General features: G+C 41.1%; 1 protein-coding gene across 1 annotated transcript; it reads right to left on the bottom strand.

Annotated features, from left to right (window-relative positions):
• Positions 1-160: 160 nt before the first annotated feature.
• On the bottom strand, positions 161-27,829 carry RBM17 (RNA binding motif protein 17). Its single transcript, XM_036090055.2, has 12 exons — positions 27,674-27,829; positions 20,557-20,694; positions 16,440-16,556; positions 13,499-13,665; positions 11,349-11,446; positions 8,396-8,452; positions 7,072-7,213; positions 4,999-5,150; positions 3,802-3,875; positions 2,879-2,977; positions 1,689-1,761; positions 161-1,559 (listed from the first exon to the last, which is right to left on the bottom strand). The coding sequence occupies exons 2-12, from the start codon at positions 20,677-20,679 to the stop codon at positions 1,456-1,458; spliced, it is 1,206 nt and encodes a 401-aa protein (XP_035945948.1). The 5' UTR covers positions 20,680-20,694; positions 27,674-27,829; the 3' UTR covers positions 161-1,455.

The following is a 27,829-nucleotide window of genomic DNA, read 5'->3' as shown; positions in this document are numbered from 1 at the left end:
AAGTCTCAGGGCTGCTGTTGATTTTTATTCCTGCAAAATACTCAAGTAATTCTTTTACCTTATATTCTTTAACCCAAACTTATTCTAGAGAATATATGCACCTTTATCACAAAAACCGAGTCTTAATTCAGCTTTACTCAGTAAAATAATACCACAAAAGAGAAAATGTTATTCTTTTATTTATGTTAAATAAAAACATGAGAAAATCCTTTTTTAAAAAGGGTCAGAATATTCCTTGTCTCCAAACCATGGATGCAAAGAACTGTTGAGTGCTTTCTTCCCCCACAGGGTCATAACACACTTCCATGTGGTAATCACCTAGAGACAACACAGACGTGTGTGCTCTCCAGCTGTCACTCTGGGAAAGTCACACGCAGTACGTGGGCAAGCAAGGAACAGAACACAGGCACAGTATATTCTGGAAACACTTCCTGTGCTGGCAATGAACCTCAGTACCAAGTATTGTCACCTGGCTTTGTTTTTTTTTTTTGGTAGTCCTGCTACATTTTTAAGCCACACATACCACCACACTTCAACGGTACAATTTTTCACAATTCCAGAATTCTATCAACTGGCAGTACAGGTTAAGTAGCTTATGTGGAAACATTTTATAAATTTAAAAATTACATATGAGAACTAACACTATTGCGAATTTTGCCAGTAGAAACGTGACCCCCAAGGAGCCAGTTTCCAAAATATAACTGGACACACGTTTACAATGTACCTGTGAATTCTAGAATCAACATGTCATTTCTATTTCAGAGACTATAGGTGAGTCTCTGAAAACAAGTGCTAGATCCATGGTTTTTATACCCATCTACCCCTACACCCACCACATACCCCACAGTCTAACTTCACCAAAGATGATTTATCCAAACAGTCATGGTAGGTTGGCAATTCTTCAACCTTAGCTCATGTCACAAAGAGTTTTCTATGACTGGAGTCAATAAGAACTTCTCTGTTAGAGAAAGCAAACATTTTCACCTTTGGCAGACTGCCAAGATGATGCTTTATTATAGAATTTATGAAGCTACAGTTTAGTAACTTGCAGGTTTTATTAAAATGAATCAAAAAGAAAGAAAAGCAAAGGATAACAATACAACCCCATATCCCAAAACTTTCTAGGTTTTTTAGTGCAAGAAATGCTGTATCACTGAAGCACTTGAGAATTATCATGAAATCCTAGCAAAAAATGTAATCACCTCAGAAGTGGTAATAAAAAAAGAGAAACAACCAGAGAGGCACACAGATTGTTTTTTTTTTTTTAAGGATTTTTATACTATATTTAAAAAACCACAAAATAAAAAAGGGATCAATCAACATATATCTTAGAAGTCCTTCCAAGAGTCTCTGTATGCGGCAGCCACACAGGCCGGCTGACGCCTTTTCCTTCTCTGCTCAGCCTGCAGCTCATTTAAGGATCATCGGAGATGACTCGTGCTCTAGTTCTTAAAATCAGACTTGTTCCGCCAAATCCAAGACCCTGAACTTATCCAAATTGTAGAAACATGCTTTTACCACCCGTCCACCAAAATACCTCCCATTCAGATCAACAACGGCTAAAAGACAAACAGAAAGAGTATCAGTTAATACAGGTATCCTGTAAGGCATTACAAGAACATGTTTTAATTATAAGGATCAAGATCACAAATTCCATTTTATTCTTTACATTTAGCTCTACCACTTACCTTTAATTGCTGATTCAACCCTCTCAAATTCTAAAAATATTCGTACTGCTTCATCATCAGGGGCACCAGGAATCTGGGAAAGAAACGGAAAGTGTCATATGTGAAGTTATCAACTGAGATACAGTTGAGTATGTTTTCTTCCTTAATTGATCTTTGTCAGAGTAAGTATTGCAATGATCATCATATACAGACAAGTCAAATACTAAGGAAATAAGTATGATTTGTTTGTCATCAAAATTTGTTAACGTCTGGGTTTTTTTTTTGAATGTCTGTTTATGAGAGGCACCATGTTAGGTGCAGACAACACAGAACTAACTAAGCTGGGCAGTCTTTGACCCTGAAGAAGTGCTATGCCAGCCGACACCTAAACAAATCATTATGCGGTCAACAAACAGAACATGGAATAGAAGAGAAGCAGTAGTGGGATCAGAAATTTAAGATGAAGAGATCTGTGTTCTAACTGCCTCTCACATTCACTGAAATTCCTGTTGGGCTCTTCAAGCCCTGCATAACATGGCCCCGCCCCCCCCGCCCCTGTTCATTCCCAGCACACCCAACCATTCCACTCGCTAGCCCTCCTTAGTCTCCCAGAAGCTGTGACCCCATCAGGATACCTTTTCCTCCTATCCAAATCCTACCCATGCATTTCAAGTTCAGCCCACATCTGATATTGTTCACAAAGCTTGCTCTATTTTTTGTGATCGAATCCTTTTTTGACTCCTGTATTTATAGTGACTACTACAGAGTCTAGCAACTACACATTCCCTATTTTTACGTGTGCTTGTTTTGTTGTTTCTTCAACTTAACATATCACTGAGAGCACAGACCACGTTTCCTGTCTCCCAAATGTCTGTGGGAGGCACTAAATATACACTTGCCAAATGAAAGAAACCAAAGGCACGTCCAACTAACTGAACTACTGAGCATATGACAGTGAGTCTTGAATCACCAAACTAAACATCAATCATAAAATGAAACATTTTATTCCTCCACCAAATAAAATTTGAAGTCCTTCTTGTCTTTATGTTTAAAATTGTTATAACCAAGTAAGAGAAGTGTGACTAAGTACCATCTGTCACCTTTGGTGGTAACAACACACTCACAGCACACCTTGTCTCTACTTGCAGAAAATGTTTGGTAATCTGTCAGTTACAACTTGGGTTACAAACATCAAAAGAAAACCCTCTTACTTCAAATATCACACATTTTCCAACTTTGCCATATTTTTCACACTCTTCCTTGGTTTCCGCTTCCAAGTCTTCATCTACCTCTCCTGCACCAACCATGTTCTACGAAAAAAAATGAAGAAGTTCAAGTATAATTTACAAATATATAAACGAGATGAATAAATTTCTTTCATGATGGCAAATGTTCTCAATCCCAAACGACACCATAAAAATTTTCATCCTTATAGTACCCAAGAGTTGGTATTTCTTAACAAAGTAAAAATATGTATTTATGGTTTTTAACATGTTGAATTAAAGCAAATTATGACCTCACGGCACGTAATAGAGAACAGATGTACACTCTTATTCTGTTTACTCATCTAATTGAAAAATAATTTTTTGAGCTTATGTTCTACCTCAAGTGTAAGTTGAAAAAGAGTGTCCTACACGGACAGATGCCCAAGTTAAACATGGCTTACCTACTGCTCGAGGGAAAAATAAGCGTTTCAGGTGTGAATAATGAGCGTAAGTGCATGAATGCATTGATGTTGTAAAATAACAGGTGAAATCAATAAATCTTTTGAGAAACACTAAACATAAAAACACAAACACACACATACATTAAGCTTCAGAGTGTCACAAGAGCATCTACGTAAGCACCAAAATACCTAAACTAAGCTGAACTTGTACTGATTTCAAATATTTTAAAGCAGTTACTCACTGTGGTCTTAAATATTATATTTAGCAAATAAACATTAGTGAAAAACAATCTAAAACATCAATCTTAGATGGAGTCTATCCAGAAAGATCATTTGCAAAGAAAATTATTTTCCGTTTTAACTGCTACCATTATCAGTAGTGTTAAAAGCATGCAAAGATAGCTCAGGGAGGACTGACACGCAAAACTCAAGGTAGGACAACCCGGTTTCTTCAATTCTGCTTCTTACCCTTAGGAGGACCACTTTGGTAGGACACTTAAGTATTTCAGTTAATGGATTTGAATCTGACTTCTTGGATGCATCTGTAGCAAAACATTTAAAGGTAGGCGTGTTAGAACACTGAGTCCGAGTTACAACGACTAATTTAATTTCCAGAGTACTTCCCACTATTTATGTCCTTAGAGTCATCTATAAGCATTTATGCAATCAGTCTCTGAGCAAAAATGTAGCCTTATCTGTGATGAAAATATCTGCTCTGCTTTGGTATAGGTTTTTACCATAACTTCTACAAGTTTTTAGCTTCTCCAATTACCTGCGATTTTTGCTTCGTTCACCTCCTCAGTTCACACAGTTGACAGAGCACAGACCACAAACCTTACAGGTCAGAGTACTGGCACCTGCAGTGTGGCCAAAGGTCACTAGCCTAACGTAATAAGCAGTGAATTAGCCAGCCACTGGCTGACTAACTTCACATACCCCCCAAATCAGGGCGACTGCTGATTTGGGGTTTTAGCCTGTCAGCCTGACCAGCTGCTTCCTCAGGCTACGTGTTGACAGGGCTGCCAGCAAAGTTTTCTTCTTTCTTTAGGAAAGGGAGCTAAACTAAGATATTCAAAATAAACTCAATTCTGCTTAAAATGTGAAGCTATGTTTGTCTCATTCCAATATGCCCTCAGCACAGAATAATCACATGAAAATAAAACACCAAGCAGGCATCATCTATCAAACAGACTGTTAAATAACATTAGATCTCACAGAGCAATCAATCTGTAAGAAAATGAGAAATCACTCTTAAAATGAAAGGGCAGGAAAAAGAAAAAAGTAAACAACTCTTACAGGATGGAAATACACCGACACGATCACGGACATATTATATGTGGCTCTGTCTTTCATGCTCTAAAAACCTAACTACAACTTCACCAATTTAACAAGGTCTTTGCCTAGGAGAAATAGGCATGAAATCACTTCTCTGAGTGCTGTTTATTTTCTGCCAGTCTCTCATCTTTTCTCCCATGAACCTTCCTATCTCTAGATCCGTTCTAAACAAATAAATGCGCCTCTGGAGTCTCTCTGTCTACAACACAGAACTGGAATGCATCATAATTCCAAGTTCTTGTTCTACTGCAAAGAGGGCCGGTCCTCTCACGCTGGACCACACCTCCCCCTGCTCCCACCCTGGAAGGTCCGCTTGTGGAGGAGACCCACCTTTCTCTGTGGCATCGCCCACAATGATCTTGCCTCCTCGCTTGCTTGTCTTCTCCACGGACAGTGCTGTGCTCAGCCCCTGCTCGTGCTTCCCCAGACCCTGGCCTTCCCGGAAGCCGTACTTCTGCATGATTTTATGTGCTACTGTGCCACTGGAAGGAAGGAAAAGAGAAGGAGCTCTTGGACTTGAAGTCCCCAGCTACAGCATAAGCCAATTTTATATCACAGCAATCGCCTTCTAAAAAGAGAAAGTGTAAATCCCACATGGGCTTCGATGTGGTCACATATAATACCAACAGGCCATTCGCTAGAAGCTGTGGGGACGTTCAGGATGAAAAAAATGGAAAAAGCTAATGCTGAAATCCTGGACATCCCAAGATTATCTTTGAGGCAAGGGAAATATCCGTTTCCTACAAAATTCTCCCAGTACCCCTGTTAAAAAACACTAGAGGTCTTATGTGCACCGCTATACAGTTTACGACCACGGTTCATTTCTGAGTGTGCCTGTCAAACAGCAAGCATACATTTCACATTATGAAGAACACCACATTTTTCTAAATAGTACAGTAGAGTTTCCAATGACAGTCTTTATAAACGAAAGAACTCTTAGAGATCATCCATTTAACAGACGGGAAAATCTTCTGAGGCCCAGATTAGCTGACCAGCTTAAGGCTGACTAGGAACAAAGCAAGACACCCAATTCAGAAATTCTTTCGTAGGTACTAATGGTCAAGTCAAACTGGAACCTCCAACTCTTGATTCCTAGCCCATAGCTCTTTCCTTAGGACTTAGCGTTCAAACTGCACTTGGAGGTGCCTCACGGGTCTCTAGGGGGCCCCCAGCGACCACTGCTATTTAGGGCTTGAATCACAAAACGCTGCTTCAAGTAACAGTGCAACTACGTCATTTTCCGTATGTAATTTCCTTAAAAATTCCATTTGAACAAGTCGACCTAGAGCAGAGAGTTCTGAAGATGGCTGAGCTACGCCACCCTCTACCTTCCTGGGGTATATGGTGAACATTTAATCCCTGTTCAAAAGGGAATTCAGCAGAACAAAAAACAGCTTCATGTCTGTCCACACTCCAGCACACAGTCTAGGGCAAGAGCGGACGCGTTCTCTATCTACGCTGCTTGTGTGGTTTCTGGCACCAGAGAGGAGACTACTGTGACCGAGGAGCTGCATTTTAAATTGTATTCATCTTCAAGTAATTTACTAGCCAGCAATTACACCACAGGAAGCCGCAGAGGTCAAGGATAGGGATACCAACAAGGCCAGACACTGAATACCCTCTTGCAGGGGTGAAGCCCAGCCATGTGCTCCCACAAGGCTTCTCAGAATCAAAGCACATGCGCACAGGGGAGGGCACAGCAGGGTCACAGGCAGAGCGTAGGCCTAGTGTAACGTCGCCTCACTGGATAGCTCCTCATAGGAGGAGACACACAGTCAACACTGTAAAACATTCTTTAAACCAAAACGCAGGCCGAATCCAGTGGGGGTCAAAAAAAAAACCAAAAACCCACACAAATCCACAAGCCCCACCTGAAAGTCAACATTAAAACTGAATTTTATATGCTGGCAAACAAATTTCTAACTGTAGTCAGAATGACTACGTGTTTTAAAGCCAAAGCGCAGAACCATGACTTTAAAGCAAATGGCTCATTTTATCAAGAAAAAAATGTCATTCACCCTTTGGACATAGCATACGTCAGCTCTAATTCACATGAGCTATTTTGTTTGCAAATGTTATGAAAATCAATGTAAATAATTATCAGAAACTGTTCCTACCTATAGACTATAACGTTCGGTATCTAAATCATTCAAAACTTACATCAGAAGGCTTTCTGTTTGGTAGAAAACCTAGCAGTGTCAGGCTGGAACACCCTCCACATGACTGAAGCACTGATTCTTAAGAAGGACGCTGTGTGACTGAACACACCAAGTGTCTCCCCATAAACCCGAGAGTGCCCTCATTCCCCAACAAAAGCTACATCGACTGATAAGGCTGGCAACACTTCACACCGAGTCTCGTTCTTCTTACACTTGCTGAGATGAGAGCACTCAGAACCATTACCCCATGTTGGCAAGGAAGGAGTTGCCAGGTCCAGTCGGAGATCTGGGTCTGTCTTGTTCCTCGTATACTGGGGGAGGGATAGCAGCTTTGGAAGACTGGGAGCGAGGTCTTGAATCCTCCTCGTAAGGGAAATCTCTGGGTACTATTGGATAAAAATAAAACAGGTTTACCAAAGTACTACAAAAGAATTCTGAACTATATTTACACAGATCAGTACCTACAAGGAGTAAGAACAAAACAAATCAATCTTACAGCCACTACATGACATTTTTAAAAATCAGAGGTAGAACGCTATTTTCCTGATTCCTGCTTTGCTACTCCTGTTTTTATCTCCTCAAATGTCTTTTTTTTACATCTTACTGAAATGTTATTTACCCTTTAAAGTGCTCTTAAATGACAATCTGTGTCTAAAACTTTAAGACTTTCTCTATGTTCCAAGTAGGTCCAACTCTCTTTTGATGCCCACAGCACTTTGTGTACCCGTCTTAAGATTCTAATCTTACTACCTCATTAGCCTAGCAAACAATAAAGGTCTTTGAGATTAGGGACCATGTACCAGAACAGTGAACAGGGAAGCTTTAAAAAGATCTAGATGCTTGGGCCCCACTCCCAGAGACTTCTTTCCGTTGGGGCTTATGGTTTGTCAGGTGTTTTCACATAAAAGGTATTTAACAATATCTTTTGAATTATCTTCTTTAAAAAGATAACATAAATTGGGCAACAGGTATTAAAAAGCACTAGGATGATTATATTTTCTTAGGACAGTTTAGGTGTGGTCCAACGCAACAGATACAAAAACGATCTAGATGCTGTATCAAAGTCCAATTCCAACCCAAATATTCTAGAATAGACCACTGGGAGAAGAAACAGTGGGTGAGTATGTTTTGGCAATCTAAGTGAAGATACACAACGTATGTAAGGAAATAGAAACTAATTGCAGAAAAATCTAATTAAGGAAGGCACTGCCACCTTGTGGAAGGTCATGAATTTAACAGCCTCTAAACCACAGAGTATGAAAACCGTAAACTGAGCGACATTTGTTCTAACCTAACTCCAACTATGAAATGTTAGAGAAAATAAAACAAATTACTGAAAAGAAAAGCATATCGCTGTATAAAATCCAAGCCTCAGCCTGGTGTGAAAACTTCTAAAGCACAGGAGTGAAGGGCGGTCTCCCACTTGGCCTCAGTGGGGAAGCCAGAGGCTGGGTTTTCGGGCCATGACCCTTTACATTCAGCACAGCTGGCTGACTCAAGCCAAGACTTCCCCTGCCCGGGCCCAAGATGTGGGTCAGAAGAAAAAAGGACAAGAAACAGATACGTACACTCTTTGTCTTTCTCTACAAGAGAAGTGGGTGGCGCGATGGCAGCTCCGCCCATACCTGCAAGACAGGAATGAATGCGCCGTTAGCGGAGAGGACACCTGGCGCCCCGTGCTGTACTGCACCCCTTCGCCCAGGGAGGGGGCAGGAAAATACCCGCCACCTCATCCCTCCTGCTAACACTTACGAATTCATCTGAGTCTAGGATTAAAAACACAGAAAATGGGCAAAACAGAGGCAGACAAAATTACCTTTTTCATAGCAGGCAGCCAAGAGCCCCAGAATGCAGTTAATGAGCAAACTGCAAGGTCAAAGGACACAGCCCAGAGAGCGAGCAGTTACTTAGGAGGCAGTAACATAACTCTCCTGAGAGTCTGTTGCCTGTGAGGAGTTTTCATACGTGTTATCTCATTCAGGTTCAATAAACCTCAGAAGGAGGTCTTACTGCCTTCCATCTTTCAGAAGAGAAGAGGATCAGAGGAGTCAACAGGCAGGGACAGGATAAAACCCAGCTGCCCATGGCGCCAACGCTCGCGCCCACGATTTGCACACTCCTTTCCAGGGTGTAACCCCTGGACCTAAACACCTATCTGGAAATGTGGGTACTTCTGGCCCCTGCGCTGTCGTCATTCCTGCTCCTGTTTCCTGGGCCATGACGACACAACCAACCAAAACAGACCCCACTTGCTACCCAGCAAGCCGAGGGAGAACACGCATGGAGGACATAAGGAATTTTTCATTAGACACAAGCCCTAACATATGTATTACAACTTAATTGCCAATGAAACAATCAAAACAATAAAATGTAAATTTAAAAAAAACCAAACAGATTACAGACCACGTTGCACCAGCATACGTAAGGTTTCACAAAAGCGACTCCTCTAAAGCCGCTGTACGTGCATCACGATGAACACGGCCGGACTAGACAATGTACTTACGGAGAAATACGAACCTGAATAAAACTTACATTTCTCCTGAAATACCTATTATCATTCCTTTTTTTTTAACCTGGTCACTAAGACCTAGATGATTATTGACTGATTCTGAAAAAATCGCTCTGAGTTCAGTATAAAGAATTCAGGTGATTACTGGAAATCTGCTACTAATCTGGTTAAAATATCAACATCGATCTGTTAACAGCAGCGTGCAGAATGGATATAATGCCATTGTTTTCCTAATACTAGATTGTATGGCTCTTGTTAACGTTAAAAAAAACAATGTCCTTAATATAGAAAGCACAGCTCCTTATCCAAAGGGCAGCCAATCTGTAAGCTGGAAAGGTAAGACAAATATTCAACCTATGCACTGGATTCTAAAACAAGTCAATTAACATTTGTTAAGTAGTAAGATAGATATGGGATGTTTAACATAATGCCTGACATACAGAGCACACTCGAATGTTAACTCTCCTCCCCGTTAGAAAGATAACGTAGCACCTGACAGTGCTCAGCACGGATTTTTTTTTAAATTGAGGTATAACTGACATATGACATATTCGTTTCAGGTGTACAACATAGTGATTTGCTATTTGTGTATACTGTGATCACCACAGTAAGTCTAGTTAACATCTATCATACACAGTTTCAAATTTTTCTTATAATGAGGACTTTGAAGATCTACTCTCTTAACTCTGAAATATGCAATATAGTATTAACTACAACTATGTTGTACGCTACATCCTCATGATTTATTTTATAACTGAAGTTTTGTACCTTTTCATCCCCTTTACCCATTTTGCCCACCTCCCACCCCCATCTCTAGCAACTGCCAATCTGTTCTCTCTGTATCTGTGAACTTGGCTTTTTGTTGTTGCCTATATTAAGCATCCTATAAATACATTTAATTCATATCTACACTGAAAGATTAAGAATTCTAAATTATTACAGACTTGTTCCTTTCCAACTCAATTAGTATTTTAAATTTTAAATTAAACCCTAAAGTAGCTTTGGCTGTACCCTGGGGAAGACCAGGCTCGCCAAACTGCTAGTCATACAACTGAGTTCATGTATGTGGAAATATACTGCACCTTTATGGTAACATGATTCTTAGGTCTCATGTTAAAGATGACGACATAGGTTTTTGGGCATATGAAGATCTTGGATAAGCTGGACCGTGGATCTGTATCTATAAAGCACTTATTCCCTCTGTGCCTCAGATTTCCCACCTTTAAAATGAGGATAATCATAACTCCTACTTTGAGTTGTGTGATGTAAAGTAGATAATCTATGAAAGTGCTTATTAGAACAGTAGCTGGTATCCAGTAGACAAACAGAAGATTTAAATGTCTCACTTAAATAAATCTCAACCTGTCAACCAAACTGGTCAACTAAGCCAAGGAAATCCCAGCAATTAAAACACAATGAAGCTAATGTAAGAAGCATTCCATTCTCTCAAGAATGAACACTACTTAGCCATCTAGAGATCACGAAGAAGTCAGCTCTAACACAAGTACAATTCTGCCTGTGAAATTTTAGAGATGAAGGGGCCTTATGAAGTACCTGGCTCAAATTCTTGTCTCCCTGCTCTCCATAGACCCTAAAAGAAACCAACGTCCCAGGAAACTAAGGGATTTCCTCAAATTCATGCATGTTAGTGGCAAACGCTGTGGAAACGAGTGCCTTGACTCTCTGGTCAGTGCTGAACAGATACGCAGCTGGCTACAGGGAAGAGGTCAATGTGATGGTCCTGTGGGTAAGGAAACTGTGGTAGTAGGTACTTAAGGTATCCCCAAGGTCTCCAAGCAACACATGTGAGAAAGTGATCGCGAAGCTCATAGGAGAATACACGTGAAAACAGGATATAGGTTAAAACTGTTACGCAAACATGGATTGCCGGGATTCCAGAGAGAAAATTACCCAAATCAACGTCAACTGAACTATTTATCAAGTTGAACATGAAAAGCAAACAGGAGAATGTCACCATGTTTGAAATGTGACATTTATGTTTCACGCCTTACTTCTTTTCCGCCTCTCTCGCTCATAATCTTCATCTTCATCAGAATCTGGATCTGGTCGCCTCGAAAACCCACTAGCTTCATGTCTGTCCTTACGCCTCCTGTGATAACAAAGGAACCAAATATTCATTACAGACGAACCAACTGAGAGATGTGAACCCAAGGATGTCACCTTGACTTGCTCTTGGCTAGAAAATATTCAAACCCTCTCTTTCCCACTAAACTATTAACTGGGGGTGGAGGGTGGGAGGGGGGCACATGGGCAAATAACTGGTTGAAGACTAAAGTAGCAAAATTAAGTGAGAAAAATCCAAAAGATAAATTGAACAAATTTAACAGGCACATGAATATAAGTAGCAAGAAAAATGTTTATGTTTACCTTTTTCAATTTTAAAGCATATCAACATAGATAATACTTTAATAATTTTGAGTCTCTAGAATGTGCTTTCACTTCATGAAATGATTCAATAAATAATGAGAAGTTACATAATATTTTATATAACTATTGAATAATTAACATTCAGTATTTTCAAAATAAGAAATACAAATAAAACCTTTTCACCCATACCTTTAAAAAATATAAATAAGGGGTAGATGAACCATGAGAGACAATGGACTCTGAAAAACAAACTGAGGGTTCTAGAGGGGAGGGGGGTGGGAGGATGGGTTAGCCTGGTGATGGGTATTGAGGAGGGCACGTTCTGCATGGAGCACTGGGTGTTATGCACAAACAATGAATCATGGAACACTACATCTAAAACTAATGATGTAATGTATGGGGATTAACATAACAATAAAAAAATTAAAAAATATATATAAATAAAAGATGTATATAAGCTTTTCAAAATTCCATCTGGCTCAAAATTAGTTAAACATTGCAAGTATTTTATTTTATTTTTTAAAGTAAGCTCTACTGCCCAACATGGGGCTTGAACTCACGACCCTGAGACCAAGAGCCAGCCAGGCACCCATAACATTTTAAGTATTTTAAATAGTTACGATTCTGGAAGAATAGGAAAAAACCGATTATTCAACTTCAGATTTTTATGTTTCTTTTCTAACAATTCACCCAAAATGTAGACTTCAAGTTTTCTGCATTTAGACATGAAATCTCCTAGCATTTGTTTTCATGCTGGAACATAACCACAGGCACACCTCGGAGATATTGCTGGTTTGGTGCCAGACCACCACAGTAAAGCAAATATTGCAATAAAGAGAATCAAATGGAGTTTCTGGTTTCCCAGTGCATAGAAAAGATATGTTTACACTACACTGTAGTCTATTAAGTATGTAATAATAGCACTATGCCTTAAAAAAACCAATGTATATACCTTAAAAATACTGCTAAAAAATTCTAACCAACCTCTGAGCTTTCAGCAAGCCATAATCACTGATGATAAATCACCAAAACAAATATAATAATGAAAAAGTTTGAAATATTGGGAGAATTATCAAGTAATATAGAGACATGAGGAGAGCAAATGCTGTTAGAAAAATGGCACTGAGGGACACCTGGGTGGCTCAGTCGGCAGAGCATCCGACTCTTGCTTTCAGCTCAGGTTGTCATCTCAGGGTCGTGAGATGGAGCCATGTCAGGATACACACTCAACATGGACTCTGCTTGAGGATCCTCTCCCTCTGCCCCTCCTCCCACTTGTGCACGCACTCTCCCTCTCAAATAATCTTAAAAAAAAAAAAAGAAAGAAAAAATGGTGCTGATAGACTTGCTCCATACAGAGCTGCCATGAACTTTGTTTTTAAAGATTTATTTATTTATTTGGGGGGAGGAGGGAAGGAGAGAGAGAGACTCTCAAGCACACTCCGCGCTGGGCGTGGACCTGAGGCAGGGCTCCATCTCAGGACCCTGAGATCATGACCTGGGCAGAAAGCAAGAGTCGGACGCTCGACCAACTGAGCCACCCAGGCGCCCCACCACAAACTTTTAGTTTGTAAAAAAATTCTGCATCTGCAAAGCACAATAAAATGAGGTATGCCTGTACAAAATCTTAAAAACAGATTGATTCCTTCTGATGATTGCTTAGATCAACCATGAAAACTAACTTCAGCCTTACAGACAGCACCAAGGTTCATTCGTTAATAGCACAATGACTATTTCAAATGTAAAATATCCTCGAATCCAAACAGAGCCTTACTTTTCTCTCTCTTCTATTTCTTTTTGTCTTTCCAGCTCCCGCTGTCTCTGTCGTTCCTCTCTTTGGCGCTTCACTACTTTCTCATAATCATTAGGAAACATGGGATCATATTCATCAGCTAATGGAATCAAAACTTCTCCTGCAGAAAATCCACTGGGAACAGGATCCTGAGGAAGGTAAAAATGCCAAACTATGTATCATCCTCATGTTTTAGAATTGTATTCATAGAATTAAAGTCAAAGAATACAAGCGTTAGAAGGGGCTTTGCAGACCATCTATCTGCCTCCTTTGTTTTATAGACAAGGAAACAGAAGCCTAAGGAGGGTTAGTGACCTGACATGGCCACACACTATGTAGCTGTGGAACAGCTGAGCCAAGAGTTCACCTCTCGTTCAGTATTAATTCCATAAATACCCTAGGGCATCTTCCTGGAATTCCTAAACAAGCTGCCACCACCTAAAATTTCAAGCAATAAATTTGACTATTTATAATAAACAGTGAACACTTCTGTTTTAGTATGTCTCTATGAAAACTTAAAAATAAATAATCCATGAATAACAATCATTCTTGTGGTCATTTAACAGACTAATTTTGGATTCTGCTTACATGAAAACATGATATATTAAGACTTCACAATAAAGGCAGAAAGCATCCTCTCAGGCTGTTTGAAACCCTCTGGAATACACGTCCCTTTCCAGGAAGGTTGCATTTCAGGAACTGAGTCTGGCACAGGTGGTTGTAACTCCCTTCACACCATCATTAGTTCTTTTAAGGTCCACTAAGGTCAGGTTCAGATGATAACATTTTGCATTTTTCTGTACATTTAGAAACTGGGGCTACTCTTTGAGAGAAAAGAGGTAGCCTTAAAGAACGCAGAAAAACAAAAAGCAGACACAGCACAGCTGACCTGAAAATGGGGACCTAAACTCCACACTTTCTTGTTAGTTTTCTTAGCATAACTCCCCCTTAGTATCTATACGAATGAGATGCCTTAGCTGGTCTCCACAGTTACCCCGAGCACGCACAGGTTGGGACCAGAGTGTCGGAGGGCCCGCTCTGCACCACCTCACGAAGGACACTGTCCATACCAGCAAAGGCAGGACAGCTGTTTGTCGAATGTACTGTGTATCTGAACACAAGACTGATGTGATACAGAGAACTTATGTTCAATGTCAATGGATCTAAATCCCACAATTCCTGCATTACACCGCTCCGTCTGATGTTTTGCATTGTAAAACAAACATTTCAATGCTTCTTTAGAACTAAAAATCAGGAAACATGATGTCCAATGAATATAAGAAATTAGAAAGCTATAATCAGCTCCCAGGCCTGAACAATGGAAAGTTTATACAAATCTATTTAAGGAAAGGTTCCCAAAGGGTAGTTATGAATTTGTATTCATATAAAAGACTTTTTAAAAACACAAAGGCACATGAACAAGATTTCCTTTCAGTTATTATTAAGACAGGAAAGAAACTAACAATCAGCTACTCAATTTACATAATACTATCACCACAGAGTTTCTGACTGAACCAACTGTCAATATCAAGGTTAATTCTTTGTCATTTCAAAATCTGAAAGTAAACAACTTTTACTGTATAAACCCTGCTGAGTGGAACAAGGAGCCATCATCTCTAAATGCTATAAAGAGTAAAGCAATCTGTTCAATTTTAAAAAATTAAAATGTTAATACCCCAATGCTGGGGAGGGTGGGTAAAACTAAAACACTTGTATGTTGTGGGGATATTGTAGAGTCAAGACACAGTAACAGAAAACAGTGAACCAGTTTTTGATTAGATGTGGTCAGGCAAAATTAGGTAGATAATCTGTGGGGAAAGAATGTTAAATGATGAAGAATCCCCAGAAACATCTCCATTGGGGGATGCCTTTCCTCCTTGATAGACTATCAGCCCGCAGGACCAACGCCAGTTCTTCTGGCCAAGAAATCTCAGAATAAAGGCAAATGAGGAGAGCAGAATCCAACCCAGAACAGTTTTGACTGAAACTAAATAAAGAAGGGAGGGGGCATGCAGTTGGGACTGTGTCTCAAATTGATTTGGGTTCTCTCTGATAGGTGTGGGGGTGGGGTGTGGGAAGATGATCTTGCTAGAAACAGCAATAATAGCATAATCTATTTATTAACCTTTTGGTCATTTTTCATCAAGCAATTTGTGTGCACGGTGCTGTTTAAGCTCTTGCAGTCATATTATTTGACTGCCATCTGTAGAAGAAGGAATGTTACCTGAAGAGTGGGTGTGATTTTAACCACAGTTTACACTGAATTCATTTATCCCTCATTTTGTATCGTTTGAACTATGATTCTTAGTTATCCTTGTCCAGATCCTCCTCATCCTCACTAACCCATTTACAGAGCTGACCATGTGTGTTTCTTTGTTTTTAAGATGACATAAAATCACTGAGGTAATAAAGGTTAGGCTGGTAGAATTTAAACCTTTTCTCTATTTTCATCCACAATAAGACAATAAGCACTAACGTTCCTTATGACAGCAGAAATTAGAAACAACCCATATAACCAGCTTTAAGTGAACTAAATAAATTACAGTACACCCATTTGAGGAAGTACAGTGAATCCATTAAAATGATCATACAGTCCTGACTTTTTAACACAGTGTGTTCTCACAACACATAAAGTGAGAAGAGCAAGTTAGAGAACAGAAGATAGAGGAGGCAGAGAATGGAAAGATATTCCAAAATATAAAGTTTTTAACTTCTAGAGGGTAGGACTGAAGTCCTACTGTTCTCCTTTCTGCATCTCTCCAGTTTCTGATTTTTCTATAATGCACTATTTTATTTTCAATACTAATTTTTACAATTCAGTTGAAAAGGACACTGGCTAGCCTACAATGACCCACTGAGGGGGTCGTGCTCTGAGGACACATGCGTGAAACAGGAGAGCCCGTCAGGCGGGGCTGGGGCTCACCTTCAGGCCAGCTGCAACGTGCGGGGGGGTGTCCACGATCTGCCGGTCGTCTGAAGAGCCGCCTCGCTTTAGGTCGATTACTGGGGCAAGTACTGTACTCTGTTTCGTTCTCTGGCTCTAAAATCATGGAAAAACAAAAGAAAGACACTGAAGCTTCAAATTAAAACTCATACCATTTGTAACAAAGCTTTGTGGTCTCTGTGACAAACCTTTCAGATATGAGAAAAACAATCTTAAAACAACAACCTTCTAATTATTACCATTACCATATACCAGTTTCTGTAGCCTTTTTTTAACAACACAAATTTCCTCTTTTTTATTTTTTATTGTTATGTTAATCACAAATTTCCTCTATTCTTATAAAAGGTTTACAGTAAGCTTGGTCTCTTTTATTTACATTTGCATATAAAATAGTAAACGAGAAAAGCTCTAACACTGATTTTCCCTCTGAGCATAGGAGGGCAAATCTGCAACAGCACAACACACTTGGACTAGTGGGAGCCTTTCCCCAAGGAATAGGTATGTTTTTACATCCTGAGCGAAAGATACTTGTGGATTAGGAGTTTTTCCCTCCCAGCAGAATCTAAACTCCTACCTCTTTTATTTTGAACCCACAGAAAAACTTTAAAAAGAGAACAATACTCATTCATGAACCAGCCACCACTGCTCCCACGTTACCACATTTTCTTTACCGTACACTGTATATTGCACCGAACCATCCGAAAGGAAGTTGGGAGACTCATGACACTTTCCCTTAACCTCCTAAAATTACGGACATTCTCTTACATAAGTGCAGTACTATTACCACACCTAATAAAATAAAAAATCCCGTTATCATTTCCTATCCAAGTCATACTCAGATTTTCTGAACTGTCCCCTAAAATGCTTAAATAGCTCATTTATTTTGAACCAGAATCATACCAAAGTCCCACAACGCGTTTGATTGCTAAAGCTCTCATTTTAGAAGAGACTCCTTTCCCTGCTGTTGTCACCATCATCTCCAGAGCAACATCTTTGTCTCCTTCTCCTTTTCCCAACACTTGTAAAACGCTGCACGTTCTAGACCCGTCTGGTAACTTCGTGGCAGTCTAGTTTCACTTATTCCTCTCTGCCCCTAATTCCTGAAAACTGAGTGTCTCCCAGGTGCGGTGCTGTGCTCCGTTTGGCATCACTGCTGCGGCGCTCAGGGGCAGGCTGTCGGGCAGCAGGGCGCACGTCAGATGGGCAGGCCAGTGACCATCTGGTCTTGTGGTTACAAAGGTTTAATTCCCCCGTTGCAATTAAAGTGTTACACGTTTTCACTCTTAGTACTACAAAAGGCTCAAAATAAACCACTATCCCTCTTGAATTTAACAGTGCTTATAATGTTAAGGAAACAAATTTAATCCAATCATTAAATATACAATCCACTAAGTGAATATCAAAGTTGAGAGGGCAGTGGGGAAGATTATCAGAATCATATATTTTTCTATTATTCCACAGATGAGACCACAGCTCCATCTTTCAGCTGTAGGTAAAATTTTCTCTACCAAACACTTTTACAGGTTTGGTTAGGCCGACCTAGAACTGAGTAATTAATTAGTCAATTAAACCTAAGAAGATCAATGCAACGTACCTTCACGTCCCTTCAAGAAAACAAAATACTAACTTCACACAGCAATCTCAAAAAGATATTAGAAAGTTAGCAGAAATGATTTCACAGGCCACTTTTTATTCTGACCTATCTTCTAAAAACCCATTTGAAACCTCAGGAGATGTCCTAGTAGCTAAAATTACTGTACTGAAGAAGTGAAAACCTGATAAACGTAAATTAAACAGACTGAAGCAGATACTAAAGAGGATGTCCAACAGTCTATAGACTTCATAAAAAAGCCTATTTCCTTGCTTATCAGCATCTCATGCTTTTTCATGTGAGTAAAGTAACAGTACAGAAAAATCAGTACGTCATGAATAAATTTCATTTAACTTTTTAATATATTTTTTCAAAGGATCTATTTTCTCAATAGTATTTTATATAAGCTAGTTTTTAACCGACAGGTTATAAATATGCACTGACTGGATAGAGAAAGTGATCCTGAAGTTACATTGGGCAGGAAGAAACAAATTAGGATTTTTAAAATTTGGCTGCAGGTAATCCATGAAGCTGACAATATTTACGCTGCTAACTGAAGAATTAGCCCAGTTTTTAATCTGTATATATCTAGTATATTTTGACTTCTGCTCTTCTACTTTTTTATCTCTCATTGACCTAAGACTGTCCACTAATTACATCCACTTAAAGTCTAACTGAATTTATGTTACTAAGTGTGAGATTGCTCCTTAACAGCCAGAGCCATTTTACAAAAGGGAATGTTAGGCCTTGAAGAATAATACATAAAATGGTACTGGTATGGGAATATAAAACCTTATTCCTAGATCTCGTGTGCAAAGTAAAAGTTACATGAAATTCAGAAAGATTTAAAAAACTAACAATTTTTAAAAATTAAAAGGAAAAACAAGTCTTGCTTTGCTAATCTTCCCTTCAAGTGGGGTGAAAGCTTGTTTTAAAACAACAAAATTCTCTCTTTAAAAATACTGGCATAAAAATTTTAAATCTCGTCATGATGAATTTGAAAAAGACAAAAACCCTGATCAACAGAATTGACAAAACAAAAATTTTCAGACACTGTTGTTTTACCTGTGGGTATACTAATCCTAAAAACCTTTTATACCACTGAGCACTCACATGTAAGCACTTCAACAGAAGCACCAATTGAGGAGGTAGTAAAGGAAAAGAAAAATAATTCCAACTTAAAAAAAATGTTTATGATGTAAAATTCCAAACACAAAATGTAAAGAGAACAGATTCATGAATCCTTAAATCTCTGTGACCCAGCGTCACCAGCTACCAACTCACGGGGAACTGTGTTCCGTGTGCCTCCTCACCTCCTCTGCCCCATAATGGATTATTTTAAAGCAAATCCCCTAAATTCAAACATTTTATCAGTAAATATTTCAATATATCTCTAAGGCAGGTTTTCTTTTTTTTTTTAAAGATTTTATTTGACAGAGAGAGAGACAGCAAGAGAGGGAACACAAGCAGGGGGAGTGGGAGACGGAGAAGCAGGCTTCCCCGGAGCAGGGAGCCCAATGCGGGGCTCGATCCCAAGACCCTGGGATCACGACCTGAGCCGAAGACAGACACTTAACGACTGAGCCACCCAGGTGCCCCCCTAAGGCAGGTTTTCTTAACTTGTTTCATTATTGCTTTCCTCTCAAGGAACTTCTTAATACATTCCCTGCCCCCCCCACCCCATAAAACTTTACCACAGATATACTATGTACCTGTTTATGTACCTAATGTGTATCTTGCACCACACATAAAAACAGCACAGTTTTCACCCAGGTAGGACAATATTCGCCCCATTTAGGGGGATATAGCCTCCACTGGGTTATGCGCTCTAAAACATAAGGGCCCTTAAAACAACAAGCAAACCAGATACCATTCTCATTCCTCCAAGTATTTGACAGTAGCATTTTAGATCAAATATTCAGTGGACAACTTATGGACAACAGTGGACAACACTAACAACAATCTTAATGTCTTACATGTTGTTCCATTTCAAAGATGTCACCAGTGCCCAGCATGTGCACAACAGGATCAAAACCAATTACTCCCAGACTACCTATGCCCGACACATTCAGAACCAATCTGAGCGCTCACTAAGGCATACAAATTATTAATTCCTGCTAATCCTCACTACTCCACGTGATGCTTCCAGACCCCTACAACGGACAGCAGACTCCCAGGCCCCAACCCAGGAATATGGCTAACAAAGCAACACTCCAACCAAACCCTCGGCCAATCTCAGACACAATAAAAAGCCTGAAAACCAGTGTCATTGCTGGAAACGGACAGTCCTGCTTTTTCTTCATTCTGATTCCCTGAAACAGTTCTATTCCCAGGACTCACCTTAACCTCCTTACTTCTCTCCACCCAGAGCCTCTCTGCCTATAAATGTTTAACCCTACATATTTGATAAACAGGCAGAAGAGCAAGCTGAAACCAAAGCACTCGTACTCCTCAGGAGGAACCTGCTTTGTAGATTTCCACTTCCACACCATGGGCTTATCTTACCTTTGCTTGTGTGAGAGCTGCCTTCTTGACCTGAAGCTGAGACTGCAGAAGTTTGAAGTTTTTGGACCAGCCTTCTGTTTTTGAATCACTGGTCTCTACTCCCAGGTCATCATACAGGGACATCTTTCCAATTTAATGCTGAAAGGCAAGGGGGATGGGGTTTAAAGAATGCAAAATACAGGAAGGATTTCACATCTTTTCATGTTAAAATAACTCAGTATCATGGAATTTTAGAGGTGAAAGGTATTGGAAGAGATCACCTCGTCCAGGAAGCTTCAGCAACAGAAGCCAAGATGCCTGATACTGCCAATCAGTGCCCTAACACATGACGCTAGATCTGCATATTAGCTTACAAATAAACTTGCAGAATTAATTTTTCTACCTATATCATGTGGCCAAGAAATTCATGAGTGAAATCATTCTGTGCTACTGCATATGATTAATAATTACGTATTGTCAATTATATGTATCCAATTTTTCTTTCTTTTTAAAGATGTTATTTATTTATCTGTTTGAGAGAGACAGAGAAAGAGAGAGACAGAGAGGGAACACAAGCAGGGGGAGTGGGAGAGGGAGAAGCAGGCTCCCCATCAAGCAGGGAGCCTGATGCGGGGCTCGATCCCAGGACCTTGGGATCATGACCTGAGCCGAGGGCAGACGCTTAACGACTGAACCACCCAGGCGCCCCTACATGTATCCAATTTTTAAAAAATTCTTTTTTGTCTCAACAACAAAAAGTAGAAACTACAACAACCCATTATTACCAGGTTGATTTAGCACTATTAGCTACCTTTTATAAAAGAAGAAATCTAAACATATGCCTAGAAATTAAAAAACAAATTATATCATGGATGCTGTATTTTAATAAATTATGATTATTGAGGAGAGTAGAGAGGCAGATCATAAATATCCTGACTTCTTCATATTCCATCAAGTTGAAATTTGTAATCTCTAATAACATCAATTACAAAGATAATCAATAATCTACATGTAAATGATCGATACATAATACCCTTGCAGAACAGAGAACACAAGACAACAACAAAAACAGGAAGAGTTCACACTTAGGAAGCCTTATCAAGCCAGGCTGGTAGTAAATGTAGTATCTGCTGGAGAGCCTACTAGAGGCTACCATTAAAGCTTAGCCTGCTACAGAACTGGGACTTTGGGAGATAAATCTGCCCAGGTCATGGTGGGAAGACCCATTTCAAACCTAGTAATGGGAACACCACAACCCTTTACACTAAATCCCTACTGTCACCTTTTTATTTGGTTTTTAAGATTCTATTTATTTATTTATATAAGATTTTATTTATTTATTTGAGAGAGAGAGAGAGAATGACAGAGAGAGAGAGCACGAGAGGGGAGAGGGTCAGAAGGAGAAGCAGGCTCCCCTGCGCAGGGAGCCCGATGTGGGACTGGAGTCCCAGGATCATGACCTGAGCCAAAGGCAGTCGCTTAACCAACTAAGCCACCCAGGTGCCCCTACTGTCACCTTTTTAAAAAACTCAACATTCTGGGTGAGACCACAACAGAGACCCTTCCCAAAATAAAAAAAAAAAAGAAATCAATCTCTTTCTCACAAATGGAAAGAGAGAAAAAAAAATTGAAATCCCCGTACTGCAAAATATTTAGCATAGGTAGTTTCTGACTCATGGCCACATTCCAAAAAAATCTGTCAGTTCCCAGGTCCAGACAGCATTTTGCCATAGGAACTGTGTTAAACAAATCCTGTTTCGCCTGTGTCGGTCTCTAAGGAAGAGAAGGTAATACAGACAAGAAGGAAAATATTTAATCCCCCCGGCTGTGTCGGACTCAGGGCAAAAACTTCTCTCTGGTATATGCTTACTTCTCCGCCCTTCTAGGTTTGGTATTCTAAGACCCTGCCACCGCAACATCCTGGCTGACCCTGGTTCACTCTGTGTGGGGTGGGGACAACAGGGGTGGGTACCAACGTCCCCCCCCCCCACCCCCCCGCAAGAAGAGCTGGTCTGGGTCTGAGCAGAGCAGTTCTCAGCCTAGAAGTCAGGCCCCACACAACTGTTGCTGCTTTTCTGTTTCTTCTATCCTTAATATTCCAGCCCTCAGATTACCTAAAAGCTCTCAGGTTTGATTTCTAAATGAAAGGCCTCCACGGCAGTACAGACACAGGGAGAATAAAGGAGAGCCCAGGGTACTGGTGGCTGACTGCTCTAATGAATCACCTAAAAATCGAGGAATGCTTGCATGTTCTCCTCAGTAAGGCTTCAGTGACAACTCACCAGCTCAGCTGATAGCATGAACAAAGAATTTCCTAGACAGCATATCCAACAGGGAAATAAATGCCCACTGCCTGCAGTGCCAGACAAAGTGAACATTTTATTCGGGAACTTGGCGGCCCGTTGTCACATTAAGCTCGAGTCACTGAGGCAATAAAGAAACAGTAAGGAAAGCCCCTGGCGTCCACTTCAGAACCTGTTTTAATCCACACTATGGTAAACCCCACGAAAACCTAAATCCAGTTTGCTGAGTTCCCTGCACTCTCCCCAGACTACGATCACGTCTGACCCAGAGCTGAACAGGAAGGTAGGCCAACTGCACGGTTAATGCTCTATTTGCAAACCCCCCCCCAAGCCATCTTTTCAGAGATTTCTGGCCAATGATGAGTGCCCAGAAGGAAGAGCAATGTACCGAAGAGCTTTAGAGGCTTTCATGCACCTTCCTCAAGAGCCCACATGGTATTCAAAACTAACTGTTCTTATCTAAATACCTATCCTTAAACTTTAAATTTCATCGAAAGAACTCAGAGCAACAGCAAAGAAAAACAATGCTGAATGTCCAGCTTACTACTGTGGTTCTCAAACTACTTCAAAAACGCCCACGCACCTTTCATCTAACCTAGTTTAACTGTATAGGCTCTCTTCATTCAACTAGTCACTAAACCAAAGCCTAGTTAAACCATGGGTTCATTTGTTTTCTCTTTCTTTATTCTCATAAAGGCAAGGGAAGACTAACACATTCTGGGAAGTAAATATAAACAATGAAGCTTTCTCGGAAATTATAAACAAAGTTAGTATTTGTTTGCAAATCTGTTTGCAACCCAAACTCTACTTCTCCCAGTACCTCTTCATAAGAAACTTAAGAACCTCACCAAAAATGGTATTTACAAATATGCTGGTGCCAATGGAAATATGCCATCCAAATGCCCACTGAACTATGAAGCAAAAAGATTAGCCTATCCACCTGTGCATCTCCAATTTCTGGCACAGGGTAGGAATTTAATAAACAAATATTTGCTGAGATATTACTTACTAAGTAAAGTCTGTGTAGCCACATGAATCAGCAGAGAAATGACACAATCCTGAGGTTCCACTAGAATGTTAAAGACAGGAGAAAGGTTCTGGAGATAGACGGTACTAATGGTTGTACAATGTGTATGTATTTACTGCCCCGTGGTCCCACACACTTAAAATGGTTCAAATCCCAGGCTGTGTGTTAACATACGTTTACCACACACAAACAAAGTAATAAATAAAAGGGAGGGAGAGGCAGCACCTGAGGAACAGGCTGCTGTCTAATTAACACTAGTACATTTCCCTACCAGGAAGAGTAAACCTTCATGGAAATATTTTCCCAAATTTGGGGGTTAAAACAAAGTCAAACAGTATAGAGGATCTCTTCCTCCACCAGAGTTCTTACATCCAAAAATCCAGTATTTAGCAAAGATTTCATGGCTGAATTAATGAGGTCCCATGGGGCCATACTTCCAATGATGCCATTTCCAAATCGAAGATGGTCTGTTGACGATTCCATTTGATTTGCCCCCTCTCCAAGCTTCGAAAATCACTATGCAGCAAAACCTTAGGTTCATTTAAACCACCATTTGTTCTCAAAACCTTTGAAAACACACTTCAAATATTAGAAACTGATGTCATTTCACCAGCATCTGCTGGTTTTCTGTGACACAGAGCTTATAGATCAGATCTGCGCATCACAGTAAATGAGGAAGAGCTTTCTTTACTTTTCTCGCTTGAACGGACTTTGAATTCACAGAACTGGATTAATCACAGCAACGACACACTCATTATCCATCCGCGTATGGATGGCCTGCTTTTAATTACTGTAATGCTACAGCACCAGTGAATTTACCACAAGAGTCAGAATCTGGACAAAAAAACCACATTAAATCCCGATGCCCACCCCCTCCCCATCCCATTCATGTGATTTCCCCAGCGAGGGGTGGGCAGCACCCTGAATTCCATTCCCATTAATTCCTTACTATCCTCCTTTTATATAAAGGTGTGCACATTTTGATTTTAGCTGTTTGAAGCACTTCTAATATACCAGAGTTGATTCATTCATTCTCCCCACTGCAGTCACTGAAATGTAACAAGCATTGACAAGACTGCCATGAACTTAACCTAATTACTGCTGAGATGTTACTTAGATGACAGAACACATTTATTTCATGAAGTCTAGTGGCAGGTAATAAAAACTAGCGCATTCTAACACTGGACACACTTTAAGTCAGGATCAAATACAAACACAGACATGTGACTTTTAGAACTTTAAAATACCTGCTATTTCTTTTTTATAGTAACACCAGGCTTTGATCAACACATCTTTCACGTATGCGCCATTTTTGTTCTTAAGAAGAAACACAGTAAACACGGTCTGCCAGAAGAATGATGACTTGTTAAAATCCTACCTAAGCTGGCAAAGTATTTTTTTAAACATGCAACTAGTAGAAAAAGAACATGGAACGCGTCTTCTCAGAAGCAGCCCACCTCTCTCGTCTCTCAAGTGCATCTATGAAGCCTTCAGGGTCTGCCACCCCCACATAAAACTCTCCATCCTCAACTTGTTTCCCCTGAACAAACCCAGAGCAACTTCTATAGGTTACGTTGCCTCCCAGTTGACACGCTTGTCTCTTCCTCTGTTACAAGTCCCTTAAGTAAGGGCTGATTTTGTCTTCATCCAGCTGAACATCATGCTATGAACACTGCAAGCACTTCATATTTTCTAAATGTTATCAAGTGCACCTACTTAAATCACATTATGAAACAATAAGATCTTCAGATCTGCTTTTTAAGGACACAACTTATTGTAAATGGTATTTGACATTAGTGTGCTAAATTTTAAGTTGTACACCATCATAATGGGAGAAAAACGACCACCACCATACAACTGAGTCAAAGTCTGAGTTCTGAGCACCTGAAGTAGCAGCATGGTTAGAAACCTTTTTTTTTTAAATCACTAAATAGATACTCATGTATCATAAAGCAAAAATAAAGCCTAAAGAACGTGGAAAGTATATAGAGATAGAAAGGAAAAGGAAGGGAACTATGAGGGGCGGTGCACATTGATGTTCACAAAAAATACAGGTAATAAGCAATAAAAGGCATCTGCCCCATGTAAAATTCACAACGACTTTTTAAAGAATGAAAACATTTTTTTTCCTGTATCTCCACCTCTGACACCCCGGTCACATCCCTTCTTTGGAGGGGGTGTACGGTCACGAAGTCCAGGAAAGTCACCTGGAATGTGGGTGGATAACAAAACGTCCTTCACTATTCACTGTTATGACAGACTTGAGGGATTACTAGCCCTGGATGTTCCCTGAAGGTAATTTAAAACAAATCAGGTAAAAAAGAAATCCATTCTATACATTCACAGTTGGGAATACACCAACAATTCCCCTCAAATTCTTATTTTCCATCAAGGCTATCTTTAGTTATTACAGAACTCCACCATCACAACAGCTTTCCACTGATAACACGTCTATCACACCTTGTTACATTCTCGTCTCACAACCTACTCGTTCTAAGCTGTAGAGCAGGTAGCATTTTAGAATAGGTAGAGCAGGTAGAATTTTAGAATAAAATTCTAAAACACATCCTCTGCTTAAGTTACTAATGCATTACCCCCAATTCCTCAAATATCTCTATCACAGTAAAAATGGCGGTGGCCTTTATCCCCTAAACGTGTGGAAACTGAGGTGCATCCTTTAAAAACTCCACCTGTTGTCCGGAGACACAGTGCTCGCCGGAGTATATGCAGAATTCTGCCCTTCTCCAGGACACGCTATTTTCCATCCGTAGGCTTGGCTCTAGCGATAAGGACCTTCAGCGTCTCTCCTTTACTGCCTTCTCAAAGAACCTCCTCGAGCTCACCCGACTACCCGCCCCTCAAAACTACCCTACCTGCCGTTTCCAGAATGCACTGTGGTGCTTCTCGTCTGCTACCTTCGCACCTCTTTCCTCAGCAGGGAGCCTTCCGCCCCCGCCCCCCCGCCCCCGCACACCTAACAAAACACCTCCCAGACTCAGTTATAAGCATCACCCCCTCTGGGAAGCCTCTGATCAACCCAGGGATGGGTTTTTAATGCCTGTTTCCCTAGAGACCAAACTCCCTGAGTAGGGACCCAATCTTACTTATTTATCCCGCGTCTGCTGCTCAGGACACATGGTCTGGGAAGGGAAATGCTCCGGAAACATGTTTGGTGACTGAGCATCAGGGCTACAACACCGCCCGACAAGGACAGGGACCGAGGTAACGCCGGAGTTCTGTCTCCCATCACCTGTCTAGGTAAACCTGCGCCGTTCGGAGACGTCAACATCCGGAGTTCCCCGTCCCGCGGCCGGGAAGCGACTTCCCTCCTCTCCGCTCCCCGGGCCCAGAACGGGGCGGGGGGGGGGGGGGCACAAGTGTGCTGGGCCACAGGTGACAGAAGCCTGGCTACCAGGGTCTAGGGACCGAGCAACTTTTCCAAAACAGGGCCGACGGAGAGGGGAAAAGAAAAAACACAACGTGCTCGGGTCCAAAAGAAGAAACACACAGACGGGAAAGGGGAAGAATAGGAAGAAGACAGGAAGAACTCGAGGGCCCGGTAACCCGAGGCAAATAAAGGAAGGCGGCGGCGGGCGCGAGGGGAAACACTGCGGGTCGCCCGCAGCCGGGCCGCGGGCCCGGAGGCCGAGGGCGTCGGCGGCTCCGGGGGGCCGGCCCGGGACCTCTCGCCCCCCTCGCGGCGCGGCCTAAAGCCGCGGCCTTCGCGTCCAGCGCCACCCGGGGAAGCGCTCCCGCCCCGGCTCCCCGCCAGGCCGCCCGACTGGACGCCGCCTCGGGCGCCACTTACCCGGCCCGCCCGGCCGACTCTCCCCATGGGCCGCGGCGGCGCACCGGGGCCGAGGCGCCGCGGAGAGGACGGCCTGGGCGTATTCGGCGTAAGCCCGCGACCGCAAGACCTGAACCGGCGCCAACCCCTACGCCGAGTCCGCAGGTCGCGCGGCGG

This window comes from Halichoerus grypus, chromosome 6 (genome assembly GCF_964656455.1).
Source record: "Halichoerus grypus chromosome 6, mHalGry1.hap1.1, whole genome shotgun sequence".
Lineage (NCBI taxonomy): Eukaryota > Metazoa > Chordata > Mammalia > Carnivora > Phocidae > Halichoerus > Halichoerus grypus.
The sequence above is the reverse complement of the archived record's forward strand: the minus strand, read 5'-3'. Positions and strand labels throughout refer to the sequence as shown.

What these genes read in the sequence shown, in the direction of transcription:
- RBM17 (XM_036090055.2), bottom strand. Translation starts at nt 20,679, where the DNA reads ATGTCCCTGTATGATGACCTGGGAGTAGAGACCAGTGATTCAAAAACA. An exon ending in GCGAGAGAGGCGGAAAAGAA is followed by an intron (nt 8,453 to 11,348) that starts GTAAGGCGTGAA and finishes CCTGTCTTGCAG; the next exon opens with GTATGGGCGGAGCTGCCATC. An exon ending in GGTTGAATCAGCAATTAAAG is followed by an intron (nt 1,560 to 1,688) that starts GTAAGTGGTAGA and finishes TTTGTCTTTTAG; the next exon opens with CCGTTGTTGATCTGAATGGG.